This window comes from Macaca nemestrina, chromosome 12 (assembly GCF_043159975.1).
Source record: "Macaca nemestrina isolate mMacNem1 chromosome 12, mMacNem.hap1, whole genome shotgun sequence".
Lineage (NCBI taxonomy): Eukaryota > Metazoa > Chordata > Mammalia > Primates > Cercopithecidae > Macaca > Macaca nemestrina.
The window spans coordinates 76,566,681-76,588,563 of NC_092136.1; the positions used below are offsets into that span (position 1 = coordinate 76,566,681).

At 39.7% G+C, this 21,883-nt stretch overlaps 1 protein-coding gene across 13 annotated transcripts in view; it reads right to left on the reverse strand.

Moving 5' to 3' along the window:
- The window catches only part of LOC105468800 (p21 (RAC1) activated kinase 1), a 149,126-nt gene that overhangs the window by 63,426 nt on the left and 63,817 nt on the right, over window positions 1–21,883 (reverse strand). For 8 of the 13 annotated variants that reach the window (XM_011719169.3, XM_011719168.3, XM_011719175.3 and 5 more), the window contains one exon: window positions 2,828–3,038. In XM_011719169.3, coding sequence (XP_011717471.1) covers window positions 2,828–3,017 — 190 coding nt within the window. In that variant the 5' untranslated portion in view covers window positions 3,018–3,038. The remainder of the gene's footprint in view (window positions 1–2,827; window positions 3,039–21,883) is intronic. The other 5 variants (XM_011719171.3, XM_071075342.1, XM_071075344.1 and 2 more) reach the window with 1 other exon arrangement.

Genomic DNA, 21,883 nt, shown 5'->3' on the forward strand with positions numbered 1-21,883 from the left:
ACTAACACTTGTTATTATCTTTTTTATTATAGCCATCCTAGTGAGTGTGAAGTGGTATCTCATTGTGGTTTTGATTTGCATTTCCCTGATGGCTAATGATTTGAGCATCCTTTCATGTGCTTCTTGGCCATTTGTATATGTTCTTTGGAGATATGTCTATTTACATATTTTGCCCATTTTAAAATTACTTGTCTTTTGGTTGTTGACTTGCAATAGTTCTTCTTCACATATTTTAGATACACATCCACTATAAAATATGTAATTTGGGAAAATTTTCTCCCTACTGTGGGTTACCTTTTTGCTTTCTGGATGATGCCCTTTGAAACATAAATGTTTTTACTTTTGATGATGCCTACTGGATGAGAATTTTATTACCCTTCTAGTTTGAGTCAGCAAGAACAATTTAAACTTTTTAATTTAAAAAGTTCTCTTTTACTACATGTAGACACTTGGGCTGAAAGCCTATTTATTTATAGAGATCAAGAATACTGGTTGATAAGATACAATATTAAAAATAAATACACATCTAAATTGAGGGATAAAGAAAGTGGCTATATATGTGGAAGAAGATTGCAGGGCATTTAACACTGCCTCAGATCATAGCCCTTGTACCAAGGAAGTTGGCAGCTACTATATGAATGAATTAGTCAGGAAATCAAAGTTAAGCAACTTATCCACATCTTTTATTTTTTTATTTTTTTGAGATGGAGTTTAACTCTTGTTGCCTAGGCCGAAGTGCAATGGCGTGACCTTGGCTCACGGCAACCTCTGCCTCCCGGGTTCAAGTGATACTCCTGGCCTCAGCCACCTGAGTAGCTAGGATTACAGGCGCCCACACCATGCCCGGCTAATTTTTTGTATTTTAGTAGAGATGGGGTGTCACCATGTTGGCCAGGCTGATCTTGAACTCCTGACTTCAGGTAATCCACCCACCTAAGCCTCCCAAAGTGCTGGGATTACAGGCGTGAGCCACCACGCCCAGCCTATTTTATTTTTTTTTAAGACAGGATCTCACTCTGTCACCCAGGCTGGAGTGCAGTGGTATGATCATAGCTCACTGCAGCTTCAAATTCCCAGGTTCAAGCAATCCTCCTGCTTCAGCCTCCCAAGCAGCTGTTACTACAGGCACACACCACCATGCCTGATCTTTTTTTTTTTTTTTTTTTTTTAGTAGAGACAAGGTCTTGCTATTTTGCCCAGGCTGGTCTCAAACTCCTGAGCTCAAGCGATCCTCCCACCTCAGCCTCCCAAAGTGTTGGGATTACAGGCATGAGCCCCTGTGCCTGGCCTTCTTTTCTACCCAAACCCCCAAACCCACAGGGAAGGGAAGGTGGAGTAGAAGGATTCATACACAAAAAGATATAAGCCCAACATACTCATTAAAAGTCCTCATTATGTCTCATTTCACTTTTACAACAAACATTACAATACATGAAGTCTGCTCATAAGATGTATCTATATATAAAAGCTATGTGTCCGAAATCATCATCTTCCCTGCTCTCCAATCACCAACGCTCCCAATTTGTTCCTTCTTTCTGTGTTTCCTATTTGGCTAATGACACTACCATCTACCATCTCCCCTGATCTGCAGTTAGGCAATTATATTTTTTCTACAACATGAGATGTTTTCTGCAATCCACCATTGTGCTTGTTCTATCTGCCCTACTGTTTCAGAATCTCAGCTCTGATTTTACCATGTAGTCTACTAGCTATGTCTCCCAGTTTCTATTCATCGACAAAGGAGTAAAGAGACAGAGACAAAGGAGTAAAGAGACAGAGACAAAGGAGTAAAGAGACAGAGAACTAACATTTAAGTACCTTCTGTGTGGAAGTTACTCTATTAGGAACTTTGTATGTAGTCTTCACAACTACCCTGTGAAATGATATCTCACTTCTGAAATAGGAAACTAAATAAAGGTCAAAGCAGTTAACTGACATGCCTAAGATGAGAAAGCCGGTAAGTGGTGACCCAGCTACATCTAAACTAGAAGCTCATGATAACTACTTACACAGAGAAAGCCAGTATCTTTAGCACGCTATAAGAACAGGGCCCACAAACATACGGAGAGAGAACTTTACTTCAGAGCAACAGCCACTTAAGTCAACATTTTTGGTATCAAACAAAAGTGATCTTCTGTTGTGGATAGCAAAACCTTTATTTTACAACCTTGTCTACAAGGATCTTGGCGACTTTTTCATATACACTGTTAAATTAACAGTGTTAAAATCAACACTATTCATCCTATGATTATTCTTCTATTAATAGAAGTTTTATCAATAAAAAGGAAATGAGGCTGCCCAGGATAATTTATTCATAGTAAACTCATGCTAAATGCTAGTTATCTCCGCATCCTTTTCTCAGCTGTTACTTGCCATTCTTACTGATATGTAGTCCCCAAACCTGAAAGTGGGACCAGGAAGTCGGAATAAAGAAAAGGCAATCAAGATTTTGGAAAGAAAACATTTCCAATTGAAACTAATTCAGGGGAAAAAATTCCAAATAAAGACATTCCAATTTTTCTTACATTTTGTGACTTCCTAAACAGTTTAAGAACTTAAAAATAAATAAATCACTTCAGATTGTCCCAAATCTGGCAAGAGCATAATTATTCTCTTACAGTTTTGCTCAGATATAGTTAATACAGTATAAAAATAGGTCTATTTTCCATTTGGTTTCAGCCACTGTCGGAAGAAAGAGAAATATTTAACCAGAAAAAAAAAAGCATTAAAGGAAAATTAAGTCAAAGACGACAGATCTTTTATCCAGGTTACCCAAAATAATTTTTTTAAAGCATACAAATGATGAGAATAAAATCAAATACTGTACTTTTATCTCCAGGTAAGATGGATCGGTAAAATCGGTCCTTCTTTTTCTTCTCCTCTGGGTTTGGAGGCAGAGGTTTAGAACCATGGTTTAGGGTTCCAGCATCTTTGCTGCCAGCTCCAATCATAGTGCTGGTATTTCTCATCGGAGGGGCTGGGGGTTTGTCTTGAATGTCTAGGCCGTTATTTGACATTGTCACCACCAGCAGCAGCTACTAGAATCAGAAATAAGAAAAATATAACTCCTTTATTATTGTTGACCAAAAGGAAATACATGTTAAAAAATTGCAAAGAATCAAAATTATACAGCCCTTCCTTCAGGGTTCAGCTCAAGTCCTTCCACTGCATGCCACGATATTGCTAACACTCACTGATGTAAATGCCTACTATGTGCCAAGCACTAATGAAAAATCACAATGTCTTGCTTTTCTTTGCATTCCCATTCTGGGACATTGAAGAGCATGGAAAACCATTACGATGTAGCTGAAAGCAGATATTTGGTCTAGCAAAAACTAAGTGTGAATCCCAGTACCACTTACTAACTTTAGAGAAATTCTTTAACCTCTTAGGTTTCATTTTTTCATCTATGTGAAGATTAAATAAAATTGCTAACAGCATTCCACATAGTGAGTTTTCTGCCAGCCTCTAATTTTATAACCTTAGACAAGTTACACTTTCCCTCTCGGGAATGGACTGTATCAAGGGTCAGCAAAGTTGCTGTTTTTGTAGATAGTTTTATTGGAACACAGTCACACCCTTCATTTATAAATTGTCTATGGCTTTTTTTTTTTACCCGATACTGGCAGAATTTAGTAGTTGCAACAGAGACTGTATGTCCACAGACCTAAAATATTTACTATTTTGCCCTTCACAGCAAAAGTTTGCTAACCCCTGAGACTATATAATCTCTTCAGTGTCTCCCTCCTCTAAAATTCTACCTTGTTCTTTACAAAGAAGAGAGAGAGAGACAGACACACACACACACACACACACACACACACACACACACACACACACACACACAGAGAGAGAGAGAGAGAGAGAGAGAGAGAGAGAGAGAGAGAGAGAGAGAGGATTATTGCTCTGTTACCCAGGCTGAAGTGCAGTGGTACAATCATAGCTCACTGCAGCCTCAAACTCTAGGGCTCAAGAGATCCTCCCCACTCAGCCTCCAGAGTAGCAGGAACTACAGGCATGCGCCACCATGCCCGTCTAATTTTTAAAAAAATTTTTTAGAGACAAGAGTCTCCCTATGTTGCCCAGGTGGGTCTCAAACTCCAAGTCTCAATCAATCCTCCCGCCTCAGTCTCCCAAGCAGTTGGAATTACAGGCGAGAGCCACCGTGCTTGGCTTTCTTCTTCAAAACATAAAATGGTCAATGCAGTAACCATCCTGTCCTAATATGGTACAGAATTTACTGGCAAAATCTCCACTACTTCTGAGAAACAGTAGAATAAAATCTAAAAGATAGGGGATAGGACAAGCACGGTGGCTCATGCCTGTAATCCCAGCACTTTGGGAGGTCAAGGTGGGCCGATCGCTTGAGGTCAGGAGTTTGAGACCAGCCTGGCCAATATGATGAAACCCCCTCTCTACTAAAAATACAAAAATTAGCCAGGCATTGTGGCAGGTGCTTGTAATCCCAGCTGCTAAGGAGGCTGAGGTAGGAGAATCACCTGAACTTGGGAGGCAGAGGCTGCAGTGAGCCAAGATTGCACCACTGCACTCCAGCCTGGGTGACAGAGGGAGACTCTGTCTCGAAAGAAAAGAAAAAGAAAAAGAAAAAGAAAAAGAAAAGAAAAGAAAAGAAAAGAAAAGAAAAGAAAAGAAAAGAAAAGAAAAGAAAAGAAAAGAAAAGAAAAGAAAAGAAAGGAAGATGGGGGGGAATCCCTATCACATGTTATCAATAGTTTTAATGAAAATATGTTATTACCTTAAAATAAATAAATGTCCTTGACAATGGATAGATATGAATGTATCCAGAGTTAAAAATATTTCTCATTAGTCTTCCATGCTGCAGTAGAAATTATACATTTAACCATGACTATTTAAAATATAAGCTCTTTGGAGTTAAACACAACAGTACTTTAGAGAGTAATGAGTTTAAAAAACCAGCACAATAATCACCAAGAGCTTTTAGAAATACAGATATCCTGGCTTGGCTCCCATAAATCTTGATTTAGAATGGCTGAGTTAAGGCCTAATTCTGTATTTTGAAAATTAGTGATCCCAATGCCAGTCAGATTTGAATACTACCGCTTTAGACATCAATTACCTAAAATACTATGAATAAAATCTATAGGAGTTTTTTTTTTTGTTTTTTTTTTAAACAATTTCTAATAAAGAACTGATTCCCCCACATCCAGTTTTTTTCCGCAATCCTTTATCCAGGGGCTGTCAGGAACCTTAGAACACACTACTCTTCTACTTTTAAAACCCTTCATTGGCTGGGCACAGTGGCTCACGCCTATAATCCCAGCACTTTGGGAGGCCAAGGTGGGCAGATCATGAGGTCAAGAGATTGAGACTCCTGGCCAATATGGTAAAACCCTGTCTCTACTAAAATGCAAAAAATTAGCTGGGCATGGTGGCACGCACCTGTAGTCCCAGCTACTCAGGAGGCTGAAGGAGGAGAATCGCTTGAACCTGGGAGGTGGAGGTTGCAGTAAGCCAAGATCGCGCCACTACACTCTAGCCTGGCAACAGAGCGAGACTCCGTCCCGAAAACAAAACAAAATGAAAAACCCTTCATTGACATCTCAGGATAAAAGCTGATGTTTTTAGCTTGCTTTTAGAGGCCCTCTGTTATTTGACCAAATGCACCCAGCCTCATTTCTCACCACTACCACTCCCTCTAATTTCCCTTACACTCTATCTACATCCAACTTCTCCAACTTCTTCAAGTATCCCATAGCTTTTACACTTCTATGCTTTTGTGCATGCTGATCCTTCTGCCTAGAATACCAATTTCCCTATGCTTCAACTGTGAATTCACTCATCCTTCAAGGCTTAATTCAATTGTTATTTCTTCCATGAACCCATTTGGAAATGTGTCATCACTTCAAGAAGTTAGGTGCCCCCTCCTCCATGTTCCCAAAGCAATGGCTAACTTTCTAGGTTATCCCTTTTATTATTGCTATTGTAATTGTTTACAGGTATGTCTTCCCTAGGAGCCAGAATGTTCCTCAAATATTGGGCCCAATTTTGTCATCTTTGCAATCCAACAATACTTTAGATAGTATCTAGCTCACAGTGAACTCAAATATTTTAATTAATCACACTTTGCATAAAGATATATACCTTGCCTTTAGGAAGTTTAGTACAGATAAAATTCAAGGTGCTTTACTTTCTGACGTTGACCTGCCTTATCAACTAAGCCACTACACCTAGACACAGCCTAATTCAAACTAATTCAAACCTCAGAAATCTGTTCCACTGTACTTGCCAAGTATTCTTACTTATTTACTTATACACACACACAGACACACACACAAACACACACCCCAATGTGCTTCCTGTCAATGATTTCTCCTTTCTCTGACCGATAAAAATCTTACTCATCCATCAAGGCCAAACCCTAACCCCACTTCTTTGCATAATTCATTCTGACCCACCTTTGGCAAACCAACTGCTCCTTCTATTTTTGAACAAAAGAAATCAATCAAGCAAGGACAATCTTGTTAATGCAGATTAACTCTGTGATGTGCTTTTTATCCATTTCTTCCAGTTTGTCTTCCCAGATTTACCTTTGTTTTCCCTCCCAACTATAACTCAAGTCCCTAAGCACCCACAAGAGAACTTTTACTGTCTCAGTTCTCAAGTGTACCTTCCCACTCCAGGCTGCCAGTTCCAAAATTACACTCCCTGCAGTCATCTGATACCCGAGTAAAGCCCTTCCTTGACTCCCAGGTCCTTCAATCAACAGTTTCATTGAATGTAACTCTATTTCAGGCCCACAGCCCACGATTATGCCAAGAAAGTTTTCACCAACCTTCCTGATACAGACTTTTCTCCATTTCTCAGTGCTTTTACTGTGTTTGGAGAATTCTGTGGTAGATATTCACTTTCAAAGAGATTCCATTATTCCTTAAAACCTAAAATATGCATTAGAATCTAATATTTGAATTCTTTTACTGCATTCCAGCCTAGAAGTCATCCAGCCTATGCTTGAAAAGTTGCAATGACAGGAAATCTAAAATCTCCAAAGACTATCTATTCTATCTTCAGTCATCTCATTTAATGAGTTATCACTTATAATAAGCTCTGTCTTACACTGCATTGCAATAATTTGTTTACATATTTGCTTTCCCTTTCACCCCTCCCCTGCTAGACTTAGACTATAAACACCTCAAGAACAAAGTTCATGTCCTATGTATTTCTCGATCCGCAACACCAGGCCTGGCACAGAATAGGTAATCAATAAAGATTTATTGAATAAACAAACGAATGAATAAACAAAGAAAAAAGTTCCATCTGTTAGTACTAAATCCTGTATCTTAGAGCTATTCAGAAAAGACCACTATCTCTTCCCCAGACAGAACTTTAAATACCTGAAATACTCTTTTGAGACCCCCCAAATCTATTTTCTCAATGTCAAACATTTCCAGGACCTTCAACTACACTCACAGAACACAATTTTGTGCTTTCTTAATCACTTCCTTCTGAACTTACCTAAGGTTTCCATACTACTTTCCAGGTTCCTTGCAGCCCTTTCCTATAGGTTCTCCACAAGTCTTTCCTCTTTTTACCCTTATTGATCCCCTCAATGGTCATTCCGTATATCTACACTCACCATAATAATTAGCACATTTTAAAACCTATACCATTTTAAACTATGGGAAAACAGGTCCAAAACAAGAAACATGCTCAACTTTTGAATAAGGTGAGCAAACACACCTTAATCTTCTAATAGTCTCTGTAGACCAAAAGTTTGGAAGGATGAAAAACCAATGCCTCAGACATGCTGCAATATAAAGCTAGGGATGAGGCCAACATTATGACAGCTCAGATAGCACCATTCTATCCATCGTGGACAACAAATGAATACAACAGAGAGAAAGACACAGTGATCACATTTTACCAATGCCCCAGAGGCTCAGGGAACCTAATAATTTATGAGCAACTAATTATATTGAAGCATTAATTATGAATCAACTGAATGACTCTATAATAAATGCAGGATCACTGTGAGGTTTCAAAAGGTAGGGCAATTTTTTAAAAGATTACTGGAATTAAAGTCACGAGACCCAGGTTTAAGTCCTGGCTCTGCAATTTATAAGCCATGGCCCCTGTAGAAGTCCCATCACCTATGACCTGTAATTTGATGTTTCTCACTATGCAGTCTCTAGACTTAATACTAGTCAAGAGGCAACCAAAGAGGGGAAGTGATTTGTGCCCCTTTTGAAGCACGCTATATAAGGCATAAAGATATAGTGCTACAGTATAAAGATGGGAAAGAAAACAATTTTCAAGTAGCCACTATGTGTAAGGTACTTTACATACTGAATCAAAGCAGACAGGGATTCAGAGAAGGAATGTGCTCACCAACAACTACCTCTTTCCACTCTTATTACCCTGGATTCCACAGTCACTGGTATAAAACAAAACCAAGTTAATCAAATATTTTAAGATGCACATAATATCAAAGCCAAAGGCTTCCTTGGAAGTCATCCAACCTGACTGCCTAACGTTACAGGTAGGAATACTGAAGTCCAGAGTGCAAGAGGAAATTACCTAAGATCACACAGCAATTTATAGGTAAAGTAGGCACAGAATCCTCTTTAAACTGACAGAAATTTTACTTATCCTTCCCAGCAAAACTCAAACCTCATCTTTTTTTAATATTTAGTTTTTGTGGGTACATAGTAGATGTATATATTTATGGAGTACATGAGATATTCTGTACACAGGCATGCAACGTGAAATAATCATATCATGGAGGATGGGGTATCTATCCCCTCAAGCATTTATCCTTTGTGTTACAAACAATCCAATTATACTCTTTTAGTTATTTTTAAATGTGCAATGAAGTTATTATTGATTATAGTCACCCTGCTGTGCTATCAAAAAATAGGTCTTATTCTTTCTATTTTTTTGTGCCCATTAACCATCCTTGCTTTCCACTAACCCTCCACTACCCTTTCCAGCCACTGGTAACCATCCTTCTATTATCTATGTCCATTAGTTCAATTGTTTTGATTTTTAGATCCCACAAATAAGTGAGAACATGTGATGTTTCTCTTTCTGTGCCTGGCTTATTTCACTTAAGATAATGACCTTCAGTTCCATCCACGTTGTTGCAAATGACAGGACCTCATTCTTTTTGGTGGCTGAATAGTACTCCATTGTACATGTTCCATCCATGTTGTTGAAAATGACAGGATCTCATTCTTTTTTGTGGCTGAATAGTACTCCATTGTGCATATGTACCACATTTTCTTTATTCTTTCAACTGTAAATAGACACTGTGATTGCTTCCAAATCTTAGCTATCGGGAACAGTGCTGCAACAAACAGGAGTGCAGGTATTTCTTCAATATACTAATTTCCTTTCCTCTGGGTAGATACCCAGCCATGGGATTGCTGGATCATAAGGTAGGTCTATTTTTATGTGTGTTTTTTTTTTTTTTAAATCAGACCTCATCTTTAAACTCTCTGCCAAAGGATTTTCCAACTATACTGTTCCTGAGGTAATTCTAGCCCCTTTGTGTTCTGCTACTTCTAATTTATGATTAGTTTAGTCAAATCTAGCCAATGGCAAATATAAAAATATTATTAGCACATTTGGGCTAGACTTGACTTTTACTAAAAGTCTACCCTAAGCACCAGAAATGATAAATGAATTCTTATTCCTCCAATCAAAAAAAAACCAGAATATGTAAGTAAACACATATGAAAGTTATATACACCTTTTGCTGCAGTTGCAGGTTCTTCATTCAAATGCAGTTCAAGTGCAGTTCACCTTACATATAAAAAAAACATACATATAAAAATATGTAAGGTGCTATGTATGCTAGAAACCAAGAATAAATAGGTGAAAGAAGGCACATAGGTAGATAGGTAATGAATAAAATATGACCTGACCCTAGAGGCTATCACCATCTAGTTAGCAGAAGGTGGAACCTAGAAAACCACGATACCAGGTCAATTGTGAATAGTGCTGTAGAACAGTACAAACAGTAAAATGTTCAAACACACATGAAAGAAAGGTTAAATTGAATTTGAGTGATCAGTGAAGTTTAAGAAAAGAGGTGGTATTCAGAGTAGCAGCTTAAAGAACAAATAGGTCAGACTAGTGGTTTTTAACTCTAGGCTATTAGAATCCCCTGTGAGCTTTTTTCTTAAAGTTCACTGGTGCTGAAGTTTAACACCAGTGCTGAAGTACTCGGGGAGAAGTATATTAATATTTGCAATTTATTTTCAAATGCATTTTTAAGAAATAAGATTAATGAACAGGGATATAACAACATACATGTCAATATATAATGCATATGATAAAGTTAGTATATGAAAATGTTAATGGTAGGAGAATCTAGGTGGTGGGTACACAGGTACTCACTATAAGATTCTTTCAATGTTTGAAATTTTTCCTAATAAAATGTTGAGGAGGAAAACATTAATGCTTGAACTCTACCCCTAGAGTCACTGATTTAATTGGTCTGGGGTAGGTCCAGGCATTAGTATATAGTGCTTGGCCCAAAGAAAAGAGAAAATAAATGAGTGATTTTCATGGAGAAAGATGATGGCAAATGCATCTAGACCACAGAATAACATAAATGTGAGAGTACAGTGTGGCAGAACGCAACATAAAAGAATAAAATGGGAGACTGAAAAAGTGGAACAGTGCAGATCACAGCAGGTCTTTTATGCACCACATAGAGCACTAGTCAGAAAAATGGTCCATTCTAAACAGCTCTAGAATTGTGCAATAAATGCCCCATGTTAAAAATAAAAGATGGGGCTTTTAATTAAAAAACAAGGCTGTGGAGAGATGACAATGAGAAAAGAGGTATTGCGTGGAGGAGGAGACCATCTGCTACCCATCTGCACTGAGGACTCAGTGATGCCTTGAGTTCACACAATGGGACTAAGCACAAGAGAAGATAAATGAATTCTGGTGCTTAGTCCAAGTCACACAATAAGACCTGGAGTTTAAGAGAGTCTTCTACACTGCCTAATAGAGTTGCTAAAATTCTAGAAACAGTTTCCTCAGAAAACCTTCAGGATTAACCATTTTTACAACTAGGATTTTAGCATTATTTGGGGCTGTTTTAATAATCACTAACATTAGATCACACTTTGGAGTTTACAGAAAACTTAGAAGTCTATCTGGTATCATTTTTCTCATTCATCAGTGCAAATATTTATTTATCATCTACTGTTTGACAAGCTATGCATGCAGAACAGTAAACAAGTCAGAAGAAGCAGCAAAGTTTCAAAGATGCTGCCAGTCACCCAGGGCCATACAGCTAGTGGGCAGCAGAGGCAGGAACCTGAAGTTAGGCCTGTGTGATGATAGAACCACTACACCACACTACACTGTTGACTCTAGAGGCAAAGGAAAGGACTAGATAACCTCTAATATTAACTCGAGAAGAAATAAAACTTGTTCCATATACTAATCACACTTCTTAGTCCAAACAGCCCACAGCAGCTGCAACTGGCATGATCAACACTCCATCCAGAACTGGGGAGTACTGTATGCCCTTGAGGCCTGGTTATGAGAATCTGATCTTTAATTATACTGTGCCAGGAGGTTTTCTTTGGCAGGGGACTGGAATGCTGCAGTCTTGAATTTGCTGAGGGATGTCCTTCTAACATGTCAAAGATACTCCCACTATGCAGCCCGGCCACTTGCTCTGGTTTAGCAACAACTGCTAGAGCAGCAGGGAGGAAAACTGTTGGCTGTTTCTGGGCGGTTAGGAAAGCTACTTTACTTTCTGATCCTCAGTTTCCTTTTATGTAAAACACAAACAAGACTACCTACTTTATAGAGTTATCATGAGAATTAACAAGCATATATAAAAGCACCTAGCATGCTGCCTGGCACAAAATAAATGTTCAATAAATATCTGTTCCCTTCCCCCACTTATATTTCTAGTTTCATCTCTACTTTTTTCTAAACATGTCATTCTAGCTTACTATGCTTTCATGTTCCTGACTTTGCCTATGCTGTTTTCTCTGCCTAAAATGTCCCAACTTGTCTGCCAAACAAACTCCTACTCATTCTTCAAGACCCAACCTGACTCACTTCCCCTATGCAACCTTCACAGAAGCCCCTCCTCACCTCTATCTTTCCCCCAAATTTAACAGATCCCACTACTTCTGCTCCCGAAATGTAATAGCATTTTATATGTACTTCTATGCAACAATTTCCAAATTTCATCATATCAACCATAATCCATGCTTCTTGTCCTCACCAGGCCATGAATAACTCAAGGGAAAAAATTGAAGTTTGTTTAATCTCTACATCCCCAGGCTGAGCTGTTACACACCTGGTAATCAGCCAAGGTTCACTGACTAAGGCAGCCCGGATTAGCAGAAAAAACACAGGAGCAGCCAGTTTTATTTTTATAAAATAAAAACCTTTATTTTATGGGAACCTGGAACCTATAGGGATATGCAATTTACCTAAGATCACTAAATGAGTGATAAAAACATTACTAGCTTCTGATTATTCTCTTGAAAACTCTCTTTCTACACTAATTACATAATTTGAGACAGAATGAACAAGTGACTGTATCTGGGAGGCTTCCTACAATTAGAGAAGAATGAGAGGCAGCAAAGTGAAGTGGAAAGGGCAGAGAAATTTAGAGTGAGAGACTGAAGTTCTTTTAGGCTGGCTCTATACCTCTAATCCTCCCCACCCCCATCCACACCTACGCAACTTCCTCACTCCTACCACCTTGCAGACAGTCACTAGAGTTACTTCCAGAAACCAGTACTTACAGGTCTTATAATCCTCTGCCTACCATCTTGGGAAATTCCTAATCTGCAACCCCAGTTGAGTTATTCCCAATAATTAAGGCAAAAATTCAAATTTAACCTTCAAACCTCCAAACCTCCCATTGGATGACCTGCAATGATAAAGTTGAGGCCCTTATAATCTGAGAGCTGGAAGGAATCATAAAGGGGCCACTCCGTTCAACCTCCCAGGAAACAATGGAATCTATTGTACTGTCTCCTAGTTGGTTGACCTTCCAGCCAATCTCTGCCTGAACATGTTCTGATTTCCCACATTGCCATATGTTGCCTCAATGGAATAGTTTATCTCAAAGTGTCAAAAACCATAGCATGAAAATGGGATTGTCTCCCTCCTCTAAAAGGTAATTAGGACTAAATCAATCAATCAATCAATCCTACAGTTTTCATTTACTTCAGTCATCCATGATCACTCAAACTCTCATCTCCAACCTTTTCTGTGAACTTCTCTAACCTGACCAAATTCCCTCCCCCTGTCCTGACTCTGAAACCTTTCCACTATTCCCTCTGGAACTTCTCATTTGCCACTGGCTAACAGTCCTCTGCTCCTTTACCTTAAAAGAAATCTGGCTATGCCCTGAAGAAGAGCCTTCTTTAGAAACCCTCTCAACTGGAGGCTGTTTTCCCTCTTACACCCTACTTATCAGTGTTGTCCTTAATTTTCAGTGCCATTTCCAAACTATGTCTTTCTCTCCCTCTTGTAAAAACCTATATTTTCCTTTGAGTAGCTTCCACTGGCTGCTATCACACGTCTTTGCAGCCTACTAATCACTTTCTGGTAACTCCTACTGAAAGGCTTTAGTTCCTGCTTCAGTCTTCTTCTGAACCCCTCTAGTCATCATTCTAGGTGACGTCAACAGCCACAATGATGATCATGTCAACACCCTAGTCACTCCATTTTCTGACCTACAGTCCAAGTTAGCCAATACTCTCATGATTACACCTGGGATCTTATCACCAAAATGTGCAACAATTCCAATATCTAGAATGAATCATATACATTCAGATACAATCAGATACAACCTCCTATCCATGCACTTACTCAAGAATTTCCACAATTCCTAGACTTCAATTTGAGCTCCAATAAACTATCCAGCAGTCCCCTGCCTTTTTCTCTCTCTTTATCTAATCATGGTCCATCAAAATTACTCAAACATCAAAAACTATCAACACCTTGCCCTTCTCTCCTTTTCCAAAATTCAACTGGCAAAATCCCAGCTTTGGGATAGTTGAACTCAACTTTCTCCCAACTGTCATTATACTGAAGCAGCCAAATGTCCTAGAGAACATTACAAAATCCAGTTAACCGCTTTCACTTGAAAGTTATGATTACCTTCTGCTTTGGTTTGAATGTGTCCCCCAAAGTTCAAGTATTGGAAATTTAACCCTCACTGCAACTGTTGAGAGGTGAGATCTTTAAAAGGTGATTGGATCATGAGGGCTCTGGCCTCATGAATGGATTAATGTTACTATCATAGGCGTAAATTAGTTATCAAGAGAGTGGGTTCCTGATCAAAAGGATGAGTTCACCCCCCTTCCCTTGTTACTCTTGCTCTCTTGCCCTTCCACCTTCTACCATGGAATGACATGGCAAGAAGGCCCTCACCAGATGCAGGTACCTTGGACTTCCCAGCTCTAGAACTTTAAGAAATATGTTTCCTTTCTTTAGAAATTGCCTAGTCTGTGGTATTCTATCATAGCAACACAAAATAGGCTAAGACACTTCCCTACATATGATTACCCTACCTCAAATGGGAATTCAATAGGATTTTCCAATAGCCCTTCCCTTTAGCTAATGAGCTTACTTTCTTTTTCCTTTTTTTCTTTCTTTTTTTTTTTTTTTTTTTGAGATGGAGTCTCACTCTGTCGCTCAGGCTGGAGTGCAGTGGTACGGTATCAGCTCACTGCACCCTGTGCCTCGGGGGTTCAAGTGATTCTCCTGCTTCAGCCTCCCGAGTAGTTGGGACTACAGGCGCCCACCACCACACCAGGCTAACTTTTTATTTTTAGTAGGGACCGGGTTTCACTATGTTGGCCAGGCTGGTCTTGAACTCCTGACCTCAGGTGATCCCCTGCCTCGGCCTCCCAAAGTGCTGAGATTACAGACGTGAGCCACTGCGCCCAGCCAATGAGCTTACTTTCAATGAAAAAATAGAAATCTTGGCAGAATAACTACATCTTCCTACCCTCAAATCTATGTGCCTCCCTGTATCTGCATCCATGTTCTCCTTCTTCCTTCCAGTTACAATGAAGGAGGTGTTCTTCCTCTCATCCAGAGCCAATTCTCTCTTATCCCTGTATTCCTTCACTCCTTCTCACCTGGTATAATCTGCTGTTTCAGCTATGTCAACCTTTCCCTCTCTGTTAGATATATTCAGTCATTCAACAAACATTTATTGAGCATCTACCAAGTACCAATACTAATCCAGTTGAATAAGAGAAAGGCCTTGCGCTCTTAGAGTTTATGGTCTAGTAAGAGATGCAGACAGAGAAATACACAAATAAATACACAATAGCAAGTCTATGTGTATGTGTGACTATTGGGGGAGGGGCATGCATGGGGTATGGTACATAAGAGAAGATAATCAAGACATGCTTCTCTGAGAAACAGTTACTTAAGACCTCAATTAAATGAGACAGCAAATCATAGTAATATCTGGAAAAGCATTTTAAGCAGAGGGAGTAATAACTACAAATGTCTTAGATGAGAATATACTGGGCACGTAGAACAGCAAAAAGATTGGCAAGACTAAAGCTGAGTAAACAAAGAGAAATGTGGTAAGGGACTGAGATCAGAGATGTAACCAGAGGTCAGACTGTGTGGAACTTTATAGGCCACAATACATTTGGCTTTTGCAGCAAATGTGGAAAGACACTGACGGGTTTTGAGCACTGATCTGATTTATGTTTTTAAATAGACCACTCAAGCAGCAGAGGAGAATAGGCTGCAGGGGAACAATGCAGAAGTGGAGATCCCATTAGGGAGTCATTACAATAATCCAGGTGAGAACTAATGGTGGCTTTGATGACTGGCAATAGGGGAAGAGAAGTAATTCAAAGGCAGATACATATTGAAGGTAGAGTCAAATGGTTTAAAGATTAGATACAGCATGTGATAAAAAAAAAAAAAGGAAAAATTAAGATGATATCTAAATTTCTGGACTGATCTGAGAAATACTGGGTGAATATAAACAAGTTCTGGTGTCTCCTATTCAAAGACAGACAGACAGACAGACACACACACACACACACACACACCCCCCTTTCCCTTGACACCCACATCCTCCTCCAAATACCACCTATTTCTCTGCTCCCCTTCGTAGCAAAACTTCTCAGAACAACTGTCTACTTAAACTATCTCCACTTCCTCCCCTTCTGTTTGCCAACTAACAATCTACCATTTCATCAAAAGCAGTCTTGTCAAGACTATCAGTTATCCCCATCTTGCCAAAATAAATGCTTATTTTTCTGTCCTCACATTACTCAGTATCTTGGCAGCATTAAATGTAATTGACCTCTCTTCTCTTTCAAATACTCTACTTTCTTGGCTTCTAGGGAAGTACACTCACTTGGCTTTTCTTTCATCTTTCTGTCTACTCCTATCTCTTTTGCATAATCCTCCTTCTCCAGCTATCATCCACACATCCAAGGCTTGGGACCTTCGTTGCTCAGAACCTTCCTTACTGATACACTACACTTTCCCCGAGATTATTTCCTCCATTCTCATGGCTTTACATATTAATACGTTGATGATGCCCAAGTTTTGATCTCTAGACCAAACAGCTCTCTTTCAGCCTAAAAACCATCTACTAGACAGCTCCACCTGCGTTTCTCATCAGTACCTCAAATCTAACAAGACCAAATGGAACTCTTGGTTTTCACAGCATCATCATGAGTTGTAATTATATTCGTTTACTTATTATACATCTCCCTCAATAAACGATAAGCTTTGTAAAGAAGCAACGGTATGCTTTTGTAAGTCTACTGTGCTTACCAATGTATACTCAGCAACTAAACAGGACTTGGCAAGAGTAAGCACTCAGGGCCAGGTACAGTGGCTCATGCCTGTAATCCCAGCACTTTGGGGAGGCTGAGGTGGGTGGATCACCAGAGCTCAGGAGTTTGAGATCTGCCTGGGCAATGTGGTGAAACCCTGTCTCTACAAAAAATACAAAAGCTAGCCAGGTGTGGTGGCTTGCACCTGTAGTCCCAGCTACTCAGGAGGCTGAGGTGGGAGGATTGCTTGAGCCAAAAGGTCAAGTCTGCAGTGAGTGAGCTGAGATTGCTCCACTACACTCCAGGCTGGGCAACAGAGAGAGACATTATCTCAAAGGAAAAAAAAGAGTAGACACCCAGTATCGACACCAAAATTTACTAGACCCTGTCTCTGCCCTCAAAAATCTCACAGACTAATGGGAAAGGTAGACACATTAACCACAGTAACAATACAATATGGTAACTGCCACTATTGAGTGGTGAGAGGAAAGACATAGGTGCTGCATGAATCCAGAAGAGGGGCACTTAATAGCCTAGGAGTCAGGGGACTTGTAGAATAAGTATAGCTATTAAGTGCCTACTATATAATTATTATTTTTTCTTTTTTATATGATGATTTTTAAGCTTTATAATAACCCTTCAAAGTAGGTATAAATATCTTCCATTTTTATATATGAAGCTTAAAAATATTAAAAATCAGGTAACAGTAAGTGGTAGAACCAGGATTTCAACTGAAGTCAATCTACTTTTAAGTCCTCCCTCCCCTTTTTTGTTACATCATAAAAAGTCACTAAAAGTATCTTTTATAATTGCCACCTACTATCTGTTCGACTTTAAATAAAGCACATACTTCATGGTCTCTGTCTGACCATGGAGCTCATTACCAGTCCCAAAGCCCTATCTACCCCACTCCTTTTCCTTTACTCATTGAGGATTGAGGCTCAATCCTCTCCTATTAGTCTGTGAATCTTTCGAGGGCAGAGAAAGGGTGTAGTAAATATTGATGTCTATTCTTGCCTGTCAGTGGCAACCCTAGGCTTTCAGGCTATAGCATCTGAGCATTTTTTCACAGCTTGAAAATGCATTCGGGAACAACCACAATAACATCTATACAGCACTTTACAAAGTATTTTCACACATTCATGATTTCATCTTATCCTCACCAACCCTATGAGGTGTTAAATCCCTATTCTACAGAGGCCAGTGGAAGTAAAAATGCCTAGCCTAGCTGCATCTGGTCTCTGGACTCTACACCCCACCAGAAATTGAATTTAAGAAAATGGAACAGGGAGGAAAGGAAGGAAGAGATCAAATGACTCATAGAGGGAGCTCAGCACATAGTCACCCAAGTGGCCTCAAGCCAGAAGTTAACAGGGACGAAGTCTGTTTCCCTTGCAAGGTAATGAGTGTTGTTTGGCCATGGCACAGTGACCTGCCACATGGGATTGTTCTTTTTTTCATGTCAGCAGTACCTAGAGTCTCCCCCCAAAAGTAGGCAGAAAAGAGGAGATAGGAAAACTCCTTGTACACTGTATGTATACACAAACTCAGGAGATAATAGGGTATAAGAGAATAGACATCACCTTCAGAGAAGACTTAAGTTTAAGTCCTAGCTCTGCCACTGTCTTGCTAAATCAAAAGTGCCCTCTTCTGCATTATTACAGCCCCTTCTGCTTCCTTCTACAATACTTACCACATGAGCTTCCACATTCCTTGACCTGCATTTGAGGGCAGCAACTGAGGCCAGTTTTAATTTTTGTATCCCCACCAACCTAGTACCATAATTACCATAATGAGCCTGGGAGGTTGAAGCTACAGTAGGCTATAATTGTACCATTGCACTCCAGCCTGGGCAACAGAGCAAGATCCTGTCTCAAGAAAAGAAAAAGAAAAAGACAGGCAATAATAGATACTGGCAAGGACAGGGAGAAAGAGGAACCCTCATATGCTGTTGGCGAAAATGTAAATTAGTAGAGCCACTATAGAGAAATATATATAAATACACACACACACACACACACACACACACACACACATTCCACATTCTGACAGTGAGTGTCAATAAAACAGCAACTTTGTCATTCTCATCTCGGCTTTCCTTCTAACTCCCCGACTTTAAGGACAGAGCTCACAAAAATTTTGTTGATTAACAAAGTGAAGAGACAACCCACAAAATGGGAGAAAATATTTGTAAGCTATCCATCTGACAAAGGATTAATAACCAGAATATATAAGATGCTCAAACAACTAAAGAGCAAAAAAACCCCAAGTAATCCAATTTAAAAACTTGCAAAGATCTGAATGGACGTTTTTCATAACAAGACATACAAATGTCCAACAGGTACATGAAAAAAATGCTCAACATCACTAACATCAGAGAAATGCAAATCAATACCATAATGTAGTATCATCTCACTCCAGTTAAAATGGCTTGTATCAAAAAGACAGGCAAAGGCTGGGCACGATAGCTCATGCCTATAATCCCAACACTTTGGGAGGCCAAGGCAGGTAGATCACTTGAGCCCAGGAGTTCACGACCACCCTGCGCAATATAGGGAGACCACACCTCTAAAAAAAAATTTTTTTTTTTTTTTATTAGCAGCATGCTGGCATGTGCCTGCAGTCCCAACTACTTCAGAGGCTGAGGTAGGAGACTGCTTGAGCCTGGGAGGTTGAAGCTACAGTAGGCTATGATCATACCATTGCACTCCAGCCTGGGCAACAGAGCAAGACCCTGTCTCAAGAAAAGAAAAAGAAAAAGACAGGCAATACTAGATGCTGGCAAGGATGGGGAGAAAAAGGAACCCTCATATGCTGTTGGTGAAAATGTAAATAAGTAGAGCCACTATGGAGAATAGCATGGAGGTTCCTCAGAAACTAAAAATAGAACAACCATATGATTCAGCAATTCCACTATTGAGTATATATCTAAAAGAAAGCAAATCAATATATGAAAGATATCATACTCCCATGAACACTGTAGCACTATTTATAACAACCAAAATGAAAATGTATACATATATATATGTATATATACACACAACGGAATATTATTCGGCCATAGAAAAGAATGAAATCCTGTCATTTACCCCAACATGGTAAATGTTTATGTGGGAGGTAAAAAGATGAATCTTATGATGATACAGAGTAGACTGGTGGTTACCAAAGGCCAGAAAAGGGAGTAGGGAGGAGGAAGGGGGAAAAAAGGATATAAATGTACTTACTGAAACTGAACTGTACAGTTAAGTACAATGGAATATTATTCAGCCATAAAAAAGAATAAAATCCTGTCATTTGCAGCAACATGGATGATACTGGACGCCATTTTTTCAGATTAAAAAAAAGCCAGGTACAGGAAGACAAATATCACATGTTCTCACTCATATGTGGGAGGTAAAAAAGTAGATCTCATGATGATACAGAGTAGACTGGTGGTTACCAAAGGCCAGGAAAAGGAGTGAGGAGCATGAAGGGGGAAAAAAAGATATAAATGTACTTACTGAAACTGAACTGTACACTTTAAACATGATAAACATGGTAAATTCTTTCAAATTTTTTAACTAAAAAAAAATTTGCTGAGTAGAAAACAGTTCAAAAAGACAGTAATCAAAGGGGAAGATAATTAACCTATACAGTCCCCTTTCCCAGACTATAATCTTTCTCTTTCTATACACAGCCCTACCCCAAATAACCCTTATCTTGTCCAGGCCACCGTCTTCTTCAAAGAAGCACTGTCTTCTCCTCCAGGCCTCCTCTGCCTGTCCCTCCAACCCATCCCTGCTATCCTCCCTCTTCTTCCCTGAGCTACCTCCTTTCCTCCACAGCTATCTCACAGCTGCCAGAGTTTCTGGTCCTTCCAGTCACTCATCTCACTAAAGGGAACTTGAGCCTCTGCCCAGCACTACTTGACATTCTTGCTCTCCTCCCACTCAGGCCCCGCTTTCCCATCTTGCTTATTCCCTACTGCCTACCTGCTGCCCCCCCACCACCAGAAAAGATAGGAAACAAATGCAGGAAGAGCGAGTGCTTCTTGGCAGGCCCAAAGCAAGGCACAGAGGCAGTAAAGAGAGAGAATGGTACCTGGGGAAGATAAAATTTGGAGGTAAAAGCTAGAAGCAGGTGAGTTAGGTAGAAAACAATGTTTGGACCTCACAAACACAGAAAAGGTCTCTACAAACCAGTAACCTACGAATAATGAGAAAGCTTAACCAAAAATTTTTGAAAAGAGAAGAAAGCCTAATCAAGAGGGGGAGGATCCAAGAGAGGGAAGGAAAAACTGGCTACACAGGGGGAGAAATACAAAAGGGGAAGCAAGAGGGGAGGAGGAAGGGTGAAGGGGATGGCAGGAGAAAAGGTAGGCAGGGGGCAGGAAAAATGATCAGGAGGAGGAAATAGAAAAGTGAGGAGAGGAAGACATAGAGTCATGAAAAAACTAGGGGGAGGAAAGAGGTCCAAAATAATCAAAGTAGGTTATTATCGGGCCTGACATGAGCTTCTTGGTGCCAGGTAATAAAGAAGGAAGGAATTATAGTGATTAAGATATTACCACAGGCACGTCTGTCATTAACTCAGCAGAATAAGGAAGGGGCTCCAGAGAAGAGAGTCTAGTTTAAAGCAACTTTATATCTAAGGACAGAAAAATTGGCCAGTTTAGAAGCATTAACATACCTTGACCTTCTACTTCCCAACCCTACCTCCCTACACCTAACGCACCTACGCACCACACTAAAATAAGCATCAGCATTCTCAGTCTTTTTTTTGCCCCTGAAGAACCAGCAAGATGCCATTCGAAAGGCTGGCTGGAAGACAGGATACCAAAGTCTACTTCCCAAGTTCTCCTCTCTTCTACAGTGTTGAGGGAGGGATATCTCTGCAGCCCATTTTAGCACTTTAAACCAGCTCACCTTTCCAAAAGATGGTTTGATGGTCTGGAAAAGCCAAAGTAACAAACAATGTCAAGTCCTTCACTGCACAGATATGGCAACTCAAGCCACAGAGGATGTCTGAACAGGACCAGTCCCCCCAGTCTCCTCCCTCCCAGTTCATTCAACCTCTTAACAGAGAAAAGCTCCCACAGTCCCAGC